General features: G+C 51.8%; 1 protein-coding gene across 1 annotated transcript; it reads right to left on the bottom strand.

Annotated features, from left to right (window-relative positions):
* Nucleotides 1-4,351: 4,351 nt before the first annotated feature.
* Nucleotides 4,352-6,799, bottom strand: LOC136473149 (putative kinase-like protein TMKL1). Its single transcript, XM_066470833.1, has one exon. The coding sequence runs from the start codon at nucleotides 6,684-6,686 to the stop codon at nucleotides 4,605-4,607; it is 2,082 nt and encodes a 693-aa protein (XP_066326930.1). The 5' UTR covers nucleotides 6,687-6,799; the 3' UTR covers nucleotides 4,352-4,604.
* Nucleotides 6,800-12,098: the final 5,299 nt, after the last annotated feature.

Below are 12,098 nucleotides of genomic sequence, written 5' to 3'. Positions count from 1 at the left end.
TGCAAGAACAAGGCACATTGATGTCCGCCACCATTTTATAAGAGATCACCAACAAAAAGGGGACATTTGCATTAAGAGTGTAGGCACCGAAGATCAACTTGCCGATATATTCACCAAGCCATTGGATGAGAAAAGGTTTTGCAAGCTAAAGAATGAGTTCAACATATTGGATTTCTCAAATATGTGTTGATGCACCCCCACTCATATGACATGCCTCTCCTTCGAGCAATCCAAGGTAAAAGTTGATTGGCATGGCATACATCCTTGCTAAGGACATGTTTTGTGCATCTAGACATCTTTCACATTTAATAGGCCCATTCATGAAAATCAAATGAATTTGATGATTATATAGTACCACTATTGCTTCTATGCTTATTTTGATCTAGTGGTAGCATATGACATGTTTGTGGGCTTGTAAACCTAGTGTTTAATCTAAAAAATGAGCTCTAAGTGTTTAACTCAACATGGTACAAGATAACCCTTATTTAGAGGTGTGAAGAAGCTTGTCATTGGATCAAACCGAGTTAAATATCTTTGGCAAATGATCTAGATTGGACCAAATTTTGGGAAAATGATCCTCACATCATTGATTGACATTAATAATCTCAACCTATCTACATTTTGAACATTTGTGGTCATTGATGATAAAGGGGGAGAAAACAAAGATATTAGTACATGGTGAGAAAAACAAAGATATTAGTACATGGTGAACAAAGATATTAGTGTACTAAGATAGTGAAAAGACAACAAAGAGGAAGAATTTAAGATAGGGGGAGAGATATGATAAAGAAAAGAGATCAATTAAAATTTTAAGCACACAAGTAGGGGGAGCAAGCTCATGAACTTGTATGGTGCATTTGAATGTGCATTTCATATGTTTGCTTGCATGGCTCAAGTTTTAAATTTCAATATCCATGCTTGTGTGGTGTATGCTAGTTGTAGGTTTGAATGATGAAATGAAAAACTAGCATGCATAGGATATCTAGAGATTTCATTTCCATGTGGTATTGAGCTAACCATGGTGCTAAGGATGGTACATTGGTGCACTCCAATTGGTATCACGCTTCAAAGGTCCATCTTTTATACCTTAGCATCATTTGGTAGACATTGTCTCCTATAATTTCTATCTAAGCATATGTGCAAGCTACAATCCAAACTCGTAGCACATATGTAGGAGGAGCAATTGCTACCATTTGGGGTTCATGAAACTTATCCATATCCTTTTACACATGGTAAATATGCTTGGGCAAGCAACATGCATTCAATTGAATTTCAATTCATATCTTTGTGAAAGGGTTGTCATCAATTATCAAAAAAGGGGAGATTGAAAGCTCTAGTTTGGTTTTGGTGAATTAATGAAACCCTAAGTGCTAACCTAGTTTATTAAGTGATCATGAGATAGGTAGCACATTCCAAGTGGTGAAACAAATGAATATCATGATATGATGATGGCGATGCATGGTGATGATCAAGTGCTTGGACTTGAAAAGAAGAAAGAGAAAAACAAAAGGCTCAAGGCAAAGGTATAAGTGGTAGGAGCGATTTTGTTTTGGTGATCAAGACACTTAGTGAGTGTGATCACACTTAGGATTGATAGCCGTACTATTAAGAGGGGTGAAACTCGTATCGAAATACGGTTATCAAAGTGCCACTAGATGCTCTAACTCATTGCATATGCATTTAGGATCTAGTGGAGTGCTAACACCCTTGAAAATGTTTGTGAAAATATGCTAACACATGTGCACAAGGTGATACACTTGGTGGTTGGCACATTTGAGCAAGGGTGAAGAATAAAGAGTTAAAAAGGAGTTAGTCGCGCTGGTCACAGAATGATTGGACGCGTCCGGTATGGTGACCGGACACGTCCGGTATTAACGATGAACTCAGCGACCGGACACGTCCGGTGTGAATCAACTAAGTCGTTGTTTGGTGAAACAGTTGATCGGACGCTGGTAGCGTCCGGTCCGGAGTGACCGAACGTGTCTGGTCGACTGTGGGTGCTTACTAGACTCGACCAGACGCTGAGGCTCAGTGTCCGGTTAGTTTCTAATAGACGCGTCCGGTCGGCCCTGGGTACTCTCTGGACTTGGCCGGACATTGTGGCTCAGCGTCCGGTCATTTCTATTTCAGCGTCCGGTCTGAGCGTCCGGTCGCATGTAAGTGTGGGCAGCAACAACTACTATGATTTGAATTGAACACGTGGTGGTCTAGGAGCGATTGGACATGTTCGGTATTCACAAATAGTGCATCTGGTGCATTGTCCGATGCACTCGAGCAGCGCGTCCGATCGATGCGCAGTCGGCCCAATAATTGAGCCAACGGCTCTATTTCGTGGGGGCTTCTATTTAAACCCCATGGCCGGCTCTAGCTCACTCTCTTGGCTATTTTGCATTGACATAGCAACCTTGTGAGCTTAGCCAAAGCCCTCCCACTTATCTCCATCATAGATTCAGCATCTTTGTGAGATTGGGAGTGAATCCAAGTGCATTGCTTGAGTGTTTGCATCTAGAGGCACTTTGTGTTCGTGTTTCGCTGCGGGATTTGCTTGTTACTCTTGGTGGTTGCCGCCACCTAGATGGCTTGGAGCAGCGAGGATCGTCGAGCGGAGGGTGGTGATTGTCTCTGGCTCCGATCGTGGTGATTGTGAGGGGTTCTTGACCTTTCCCCGACGGAGAGCCAAAAGGTACTCTAGTGAATTGCTCATGGCTTGTGTGATCCTCATCTTGCTCTCTCTCTTTACATTACCGCAAACTAGTTATCAAGCTCTTGAGTGTAGCTAGTTGTGAGAGTTTGTTAGTTTGGTTAGTGTGGCTCTTTAGTTAGCTTTTGAGAGCACACTAACTTAGTGTAGTGCCATAGCCATTGTGTGGTTAGAGACAATAGAAACTAGAATTGTGGTAGGTGGCTTGCATTTTTTGTAGGCTAGCGCAACCTTGCTTCGCCTTATAATTGTCTAACCGGTTTGTTAATTGTTGTTGTAGAAATTTTTAATAGGCTATTCACCCCCCCCCCCCCCCCGTCTAGCCATTAGGGCCTTTTAGCGTCTGGCCCGAATGGTGTGCTAAGAGGACAAAAGGATTATACTGGTTCGAGCCGAATGTCCCTACGTCTAGTTTCGGACTGCTCGTGTTACCAGCACTGAGTTTGTAGTAGGGGTTATAAACGGACGAGAGAGGGAGGTAGCTCCCAAGTCTCTGGTGTGATGCGGTGTGTTTGTTCGATGAATCACCCCCTCAGTGGGACGCCCTGCTTTCCCTTTTATAGGTCAAGGGAAAGCAGGGGTTTACAACCGAAGGGAGGAGGAAAAGGAAAGAGAATTAAGGCTTTCGGAGGTGCGCCGTCCTCCTGTTCGCGTGGGTCCTGGTGACCGTGTAGATCGTGGTGGCAGCGGCGTTGTACTAGGGTCTTGGTGGCTGCTGCAGCTTACGTGCGGGCGTTGTGCGCCATTCTTATCTTTCGTCCCATCCGAGCGGACGGAATGGTCAGAGGGTCCCCTGACAAAAAGCCATGCGGGGGGGGGGGGGGGGCAGCGGTACAGTGCCGGTCAACTAACGCCGGTTAGACTGACATTGGACGGTGGTTAGGCAGGGAGTTGGCAGCACAGTGACCACACGTCCGTCATTGTGGGCGATGTGAGTTTCTCGGAATGACATGTCGTGGGGACGGGTCGTGCTGAGATGTGACCGCTCCCTACACGATGCCAGAAGTTTGACCTTGAGTGGTACTTTCTGGCCCGTAGTGGTTGGCGACAACGTGAGCTTCTGTTAAGAACCGTGTTCAAGAGATCGGGCGAGGCGGAGCCGGCCCTCAGACGTTGGCCGAGGCGGAGCTGATCTTCAGGGGTCGACCGAGGCGGAGCCTACCGCCAGGAGTTAACCGAAGCGGAGCCAGCCCTCGGACGTCGGACGAGGCGAAGCTGGCCCTCAGGGGTCGGCCGAGGCGCAGCCTACCCCGGGAGTTTAGCCGAGGCGGAGCCTACCCCCGGGACTTTAGCCGAAGCGGAGCCAGCCCTCGGACGTCGGGCGAGGCGGAGCTGGCCCTCAGACGTCGGGCGAGGCAGAGCCAACCTTCGGAGGTCAAGCGATACGGAATCAACCCTTGGGAGTCAACTGAGGTGGAGCCGACCCTAGGGGGTCGAACGAGGTGGAGCCCGCGACCTTAGTGTCCACTGAGGCAGAGCCCCTACCCTCGGTGGTCAGACAAGACGAAACCTCGTAAAAGATGTAGTCACGCCTTTAACTACTCAGATAAATCAATCGTCGATGGTTATTAGCTGCTCCTCTCCGGATACACGGTATTGGTCCCCGACCATAATGCATAGCACTACGCCAGTATACACTGATTCCTTCCGATCAAATATTTGTTTCCTTCTTCAAATTATACATAGAGACAGACCTTGCACTTCCTAGCTACGGAGTAGAACAGTAATTGGTTGTTTTCTAAGCGGATTGGTTGCAGAGACAAGAGAACTGATGCTAGCAAGCATCGGGATTCAGGGAGGCGTATCACGACGGTCTCATGCATTCATGCATTCGGGCCGGATGATCAGAACAAGGCTGATTGATAATCAGGTGATGCAGCCGCCAGTGGAGGCGATGATGTAGCTAGGTGGTGGTCGGCGTGCCGGCGTCGCTCCTGCTCTCCGTGGGGCTGTAGAGCGCCGACCGCGGGTGGAGGTTCTTGGGGCGGCTCTCCTCCAGCTGCCGCACCACTTCCGCCATGCTCGGCCTCGCGGCCGCCACCGGCGCGCAGCAGCCCATCGCCAGCTTCAGCGCCTGCACCAGCCCTTCCTCCGCCGGACTCACCCGCAGCCCCTTCACCACCTCCGCGTCCAGCACCTCCTCCAGCGCCGTCTCCTCCAGCACGGCCACCTTCACCACCGACGGCAGGTCCATCGCCCTTGCGGCTCCACCTGCGGAGGACGACGACGGCTTCCTCCCCATGAGCAGCTCCAGCAGCAGGATCCCGAACGCGTAGACGTCCGTGCGCGCGCCGCACTTCTCCATGGAGTGCAGCTCCGGCGCCTTGTACCCGTCCGCCTTGGCCGCCGCCAGCACCGCCTCCGCCGCCGCCGGCACGAGCAGCCGGTCCACCGCGTACTCCGCCAGGCGCGCCACGAAGAGGTCGTCCACCACCACGTTGGATGAGCGCACGTTCCGGTGCGCCTCGCCCTGCCCCGCGTGCAGGTACGCCAGCGCGCGCGCCGCGCCCAGCGCGATCTTGTGCCGCCGCGCCCAGGTGAGCGCCGGCCGCCCCGCCGAGGGCTCGCCGCCGCCGTGCAGGAGCTCCTGCAGCGTCCTGCTGCGGGGGAAGTAGTCGTACACCAGCAGCTTCTCGCCGCGCCTCCCCTGGTAGAAGGCCCTGAGCGGCACCAGGTTGTCGTGGCGCGCGCGGCCGATGCGGCGCACCACGGGTGCGCACGACGCGGCGTCCTTGCAGCTTCCCTCCCGCAGCAGCCGCAGCTCGATGCTGCCACCGCCGCTCGCCAGCTTCGCCTTGTACACCGTGCAGTAGCTGGCCTTGTCCACCACCTGCCCCGTCGCGTTGAGTACCTCCTCCAGCGTGAGGTGCTCGCCGCCCTCGAAGACCACGAGCTTGCCCTCCGACGACGACGCGTCGTGGCCGTCGTCGGCCGACGACTCGAGCATCTCGTCCCGCTCCGCGTCGTCGCGCCTCCTGATCCTGCCGTCCCGCCTCCACCTCCCCTGCGCCCAGCCGATGGACACGGAGGCAAGGACGACGGCGCCGGCCATGAGGCCGATGACCATCCCGGCGATGCCGCGGGAGCTGAGGCCGGACGCCGACACGCACTGGCGCAGCGGCGGGCCGCACAGCGACGGGTCGTTGCCTAGGAAGGAGTCCGCCGTGAAGCGGGAGCCCGCGAAGGCCGGGGGCAGCTGGCCGGAGAAGTTGTTGTAGGAGATGTTGAGCGCCTGGAGCTGCTGCTGGGTCGCCATCCCGGCGAGGGCCTCCTGTATGGGCCCCTCCATGCGGTTGCCGCCGAGGTCGAGGCGCTGGAGTCCTCGGAACGCGGTGAGGAATGTCGGGAAACCGCCGGAGAAGCGGTTGGCGCCGAGGTCAAGGACGCGGAGGCGGTCGCAGGTGGTGTTGGGCCCGGCCGGCGCCGGGACGGCCCCCGTGAGGGCGTTGCCGTGGAGGCGGAGCTCGGTGACGCGGTCGCAGAGGTTCCATATGGAGGTGGGCAGGTCCCCCGAGAGGCGGTTGCCGGCGAGGTCGAGCGCGGAGAGCGCGGGCGCGTTGCCGAGCTCGAGCGGGACGGGGCCCGAGAGGGCGTTGGCGGCGAGGTAGACGGAGTCGAGCGCGGAGAAGGCGCCGAGGTCCGGCGGGAGGCGGCCGGCGAGCGCGGCGGCGGGGAGGCGGATGGAGACGAGGAGCAGGGCCGGGTCGGAGGCGAGGGACAGGTTGTTGCGCTCGGCGGGGGCTGAGGCGGAGGAGGTGGCGTCGCAGCGGAGTGGCCGGCCGTCGGGCGTGGCCCAGCGGAGGCCCCGCCAGAGGCAGAGCGGCGTGGAGGCGTTCCAGGTGGCGAGCTGCGCGTTGGGCCGCTGGCCCTGCAGCGCCGGCTTCACCTTGGCGAGGAGCAGCGCGACGTCGGGGTTGGCGCAGGGCGAGGCCAGCGGCAGCGCGGCGGCCAAGCAGAGGAGGAGGAAGGGCAGGCAGGGATGCATCGAATCGGCCGGCTCGTGGATGGCCTGAAGGACTGTTGTAGAGGCTAGCAGGTCGTGGAGCGAGCTCAAGTGGAGTGAAGTACAAGGAGAGTTTGATTTGAGGAAGAGACGCAGACGCTCGCTCTCCTTCGTTTTGTGCGATGCAAATATGCAATGGGCTTGGGTTGGGTCTAAAGTTTTCCAAACGGGTCGCCCGGGCACGGTACAGCACTAGCACGGCGCGACACGGCACTATCAGGCACGGCACTATCAGGCACGGCATCTTGACCGTGCCGTGCCGTGTAGTGCCGCCGTGCCACCACTCCGGCCCAGGCACGACACTAAGGAGTCCAGGCAGTGCCGTGCCTGGGCACTAAAACCTCAATAACACTTAAAATGTTCACAAACAGCAGCACAATTCTTCAAATCTTCAATCAAACTATCACGCTTAGAAGGGCGATTAGGCCTACTGCTTGAGCCGTCATCACCAGCGGCTTGAGCTTGAGCGTCGCCCTGGACGGCGTTGGGGCCATCACCGTCGTCGACGGGAAGTGGGTTACCAGCAGTGCCGCCGTTGAGCTCCTCGGCATCCCCAACGACATCGTCCTCGTCGTCTCCGGTCATCCCGCATAGGCGGAGCTCGTCGTTGATGGTCATGGAGAGACCGATGTCCTCCTGCTCGTCCGACGTCTCGTCGTCGCCGGCCTCCGGTCCCTCAACGCCAGCGGCTTCAAAAAAAAAAGAAACAGATCTAAGGTTAAATCAAGAAGAAGAAGAAGAGATGAAGAACAAACAATCAAGAACAAGAAGTGAAGAACACCGAATCAAGAACAAGAAAAGAAATGAAGTGAAGAACAAGAAGCAGATCTGAGCTCACCTCGCTTGACGGAGCACCAGAGGCAACGGCGACGCCGACGTCGCTCAGATCCGGTGTCCTGGTACCTCAACGCATCCTTGCGGAGCCCCAATGACGCCGGAGTCCGGCGAGGTCGACGAGACCGACGAGAGAGAGACGACGAGGAGATGGAGACGACTAAGCTACATCGCCGGTCAGGGAGAAGAGGGGGGGTGTAGAAGGCCGTGCCGTGTGCCCGTGCCAGCCATCGCTGCCGTCACCAGCCACCGGAGGGCGGGAAGAAGAGAGGAGATCGGGTGAGTGAGCGGCTAGGGTTTCGAAGAAGAGAGGAGAGCGGAGCGGAGCGCGGAGCGGACTGGGAAGCGGCCGAGCGGGGGAGAGAATGAGCACAGTGCTCAGCGGCTTAGCGCAGCCAGGAGCGGCCGCTGGCTTATATAGCCACTCGTCCCAACCCTACATCCAACAGCTAGGAATCGCCGGGGTCTCCATCCAACGGCTCCAAGCCGTGCCGACCCCGTGCTGGCCTCTGGAGCGGGCCGTGCCCGTGCCGTGCCAACGGGCTGGCATCGCGGCCCAAGCACGGGCACGGGCCGTGCCGTGCTTGGCACGGGCACGGGAGAGGCCGGGCCGGGCCGTTTTCGTACCGGGCCAAATCAGCATCATGCCCGTGCTGGCCCGATGGGCCTAGCCCGTTTGGAAATCTTTAGTTGGGTCCCTCACTTCCCCCCTCTCTCTCTCCTGTGGCCATGTCGCAGCAGCAGCAGCAACACGACACGAAAATAAGGAGGAGGAGGGACGTACAGGAACAAAGCAAGGCAGATTTGAAATCGAGCGAAGAGTAGTACGTACTATACCGTATACGTACTACACGTACGTATTCCGTACGTCGTGTAGTTAATTCGGCGCTCTGGAGGCAGGACGCGCGCGTGAGTGGCAGGGACAGTGACAGCGAGTGTGCCTGGCTGCCTGCCCGTGTGTCTGAGTGAGCGAGCCGGTGACAACCAAGCAGAAATGAAGGTCCAGCTGAAGCTGCAGTTTAGTACTATAGAGGGAGGAGCTAGGCAGGGACAGCACCATTTCTTTCCTTACATCAGGGGCCTGTTTAGTTACCACCCAAATACCAAATTTTTCAAGATTTTCTGTCACATCGAATCTTTAAACGCATGCATGAAGTATTAAATATAAATAAAAAATAAAACTAATTACACAGTTTAGACGAAATCCATGAGACGAATCTTTTAAGCCTAATTAGACTATGATTGGACACTAATTGCTAAATAACAACAAAACGCTACCGTGCTTATTTTACCAAATTTTTCGGATCCGGGCCGTTTCTTGAGCGGCGGCAAGTTCTAATCACACCGTACTCGACACACCATTTGTAACAAGCGCCGCCACGATAGTGCGTTAGGAGCCTACAAAAGTACAGATAAAATGTTAATGTCACGCTCGCGGAAACAAGCTCAGCAAAGCACATTTGGTAACTATTTTATAAGTTGGATGGTTAGATAGCTAACAGCCTGTTCGGCTGGGCTATACGACCGTGGATTATAAGTTGGAACAATATTTTTCTCTCACATTAAACCAGTCAAACCAGCCAACAGTAAATAATTCACGATCGTTTCAACTGAAACGAACCGGCCCTTAAAAAAAGGTTATAAACCGACAGGTTTGATTAGCTAAAGTTTTTTAGCAGAACTCTAGGTGGTCCAAGCAGACAATGCAATTTATAGTTGTCGAGGAAAATAGTAATACGCCAAAAATAAGCTGGCTAGGCAAGCTTGGGAGGCATAGATCATGTTGGGTTGTGACTTTTAGGTGTTTGTTGACCGCATGAGCTCAAGCTGCTTTTAAATCTTTTTAGAAGAGAGGTTTCCCGTGCTTTATACAAAGTAAAATTCAGACATTAGGTTCAGTATGTATGTGCGTCCGCCACAAACACGGGTAAGAAGTCTACTCTGAACATTAAACAAATTTATGCCTAAAAACATTGGATTGCCAGCCAACTCTGAACTCTTCTATAACCATTTTTGTGATGGTTCATGGGTATTGCAACTCTCTGTAGTCCATTGCCAAAGTTGATCACAGATTATCCTAACCTTGATATGCTTGACAATTGTGATCCAGGCTTCTCCAACCAAGTTTCTCTAGTTCCATCATTCTTGATTCCAAAGCACCAATGCATCCCTCTACTTTCTCCATCGCTTTGTCCTTGAATAGCACCTTCTCCAGAGCTTCAACAACTTCACCACCTCTCACAAGAACCTTTTTATCCCCATCCATTTGTTGTCCCTGAAAACATAAAGAATTTTGAGTTTTCCATAAACCCCACAAAAGTTGTTGCACACACAGTATTAAACACCATGTGCTTTTTATTGCTAATCTAGAAATAGCCAACCGACTCAAAGTCTTGCCTGGGCCGCGTTTAGTTCCGGCCAAATTCGGCGCCGGCTGAATTCGCCGGCACTGTAGCTATACTGTAGCGTTTTATTTTTATTTGGTAATAATTGTCCAATCGTTGACTAATTAGGCTCAAAACGTTCGTCTCGCAAAGTACAACCAAACTGTGCAATTAGTTTTTGATTTCGTCAACATTTAGTACTCCATGCATGTACCGTAAGTTTGATGTGACGGGAAATCTTCTTTTTACATAGTGCTAAAGTTGGGAGTTTTGATGAACTAAACAAGGGCCTGGTCTTGGTCCCCATCAGTTCAAAAGTAATGTGCAAGATGGCTTTGGCAACAACACGGTCGAAAAATAAATGTTGCACGTATTCAGGTTTAGTTAAAAAAAAATAGACAAGTTACATCATCCACCTTTCTGCTTTTAGCTAAATTGTTTCTGGTTAGCATCCTGTTGTTAGCCAATAACCACAGAAAAATATGTGCTCTTGGGGGGATAATCAGCTTCCAAAGAGCAAGAGTGTAGGTAGGCACAACTCCTCTATTAGTAATAATAGCATAAAGAGATTGGACAGAATATTTGGCATTGGAGCTATAAGCCCAGAATATAAAGCTAAAACTCGTTGAGTATGCAAAACATGCCCTAAAAGTAATTGCTGTGCTGCTAGTTCTTTTGCCCTCGGATTACTAAAGGTGGGACAGTGATGAACAAGCACTTCAACAAATGGAGGAAAGGACATCACTGGTCCGCTCACCGTTCCGGCAAACTGTGAATATAATACGATACATGGCCTTTTGGGAACCAAATAGCGCACTCAGCTTCAGCCAAGAACGAAGAACACAAGATAGCCTGGTGTGGACTAGCCGACTAGACACGAGCCAAGTCTAGTTGCCACGTCCTCTACCTACAACTAGGTCAGGTTTGGTTTACCGTATATTCAACTTGTTCGACTTTTTTTTTAGCTGACACAGTGTTTTTCTCTCATAATAATTTAGCCAGAACCGTCAGTCAAAATTTTACCGGCCGAACGGGGCCAAAGATGCATCAACGGAGACTTGTAGTCGGAGAGCCTCAACGGAGACTTGTAGTCGGAGAGCTGAGGGTGAAGGTGAACGAACTCATCTGGAAAGCAAACCGCCAAAGGTAAAATTTTGGCTCTGACCCCCTGTTGCAACGCATTTGTTTCCATCAACAACATATATATTGTGCAAACATATTGCACCCACTGCATATAGTATTTCCACCGCGCGCGGCTATGTTTGCTTGTCCTATGAGCCCACTCCATATAGTATTTCCACAGCGCGGCCCTATTCGCTTGTCTCATCAGCAATACTTTTTCAGCGAAGAAACAATATTTTTCTCTCACAATAAGACATGGTTTAGTTCCAAAAATTTTCACCCCAAACTATCACATCTAATCTTGCGGCACATGCATGGAGTATTAAATATAGACGAAAAAAAACTAATTGCAAGTTTGGTTGGAAATCGCGAGACGAATGTTTTAAGACTAATTAGTCCATGATTAGCCATAAGTGCTACAGTAACTACCATGCGCTAATGATGGGTTAAGTAGGCTTAATAAATTCGTCTCGCAGTTTCCAGGCGAGCTATGTAATTAGTTTTTTTTATTAGTATCCGAAAACCTCTTCCGACATCCCAAAACATCCGATGTGACATCCAAATTTTCGTTTCGCAAACTAAACTTCCATATCAGCTACAGGCAGGCAATCTATGCCATAGGTACTTTCGAGATGCATGGACGGCGTGCATGCCTTAGGACCAGTACATAAGTTGTTGTTGAACAACATGTGAGAAGTCAGAACTGAACAGAGCAGATGTTCAAAAAAGAACTGAGCAGAGCAGGCGACCTCTGCCGGCTGGCCGACCAGCAATGGGAACTCAACTATGATCGTCAACAAAAAACACACAGATCTCTCAGCTCGTTCACCTAGCTCCAGCAGTATGATACGACTACATTGACCGAGAAGTGTATACGACTATACTAGTGGGTTGTAAACATTATGATGACGAATTGCCCATGCATCGATCCTCGAAGCTCTTAGTAAACTCCTACCAATGCAAGGGTCAAGGGATCACGCTTACCAACCCGGCGAGTGCAGCTTTCAAGTTGGAACTCGAGCTATATGTATGTAAGGACCATACCAATCCAAAG

Source organism: Miscanthus floridulus, chromosome 8, assembly GCF_019320115.1.
Source record: "Miscanthus floridulus cultivar M001 chromosome 8, ASM1932011v1, whole genome shotgun sequence".
Classification (NCBI taxonomy): domain Eukaryota; kingdom Viridiplantae; phylum Streptophyta; class Magnoliopsida; order Poales; family Poaceae; genus Miscanthus; species Miscanthus floridulus.
The sequence above is the reverse complement of the archived record's forward strand: the minus strand, read 5'-3'. Positions and strand labels throughout refer to the sequence as shown.

What these genes read in the sequence shown, in the direction of transcription:
- LOC136473149 (XM_066470833.1), bottom strand. Translation starts at nt 6,686, where the DNA reads ATGCATCCCTGCCTGCCCTTCCTCCTCCTCTGCTTGGCCGCCGCGCTG.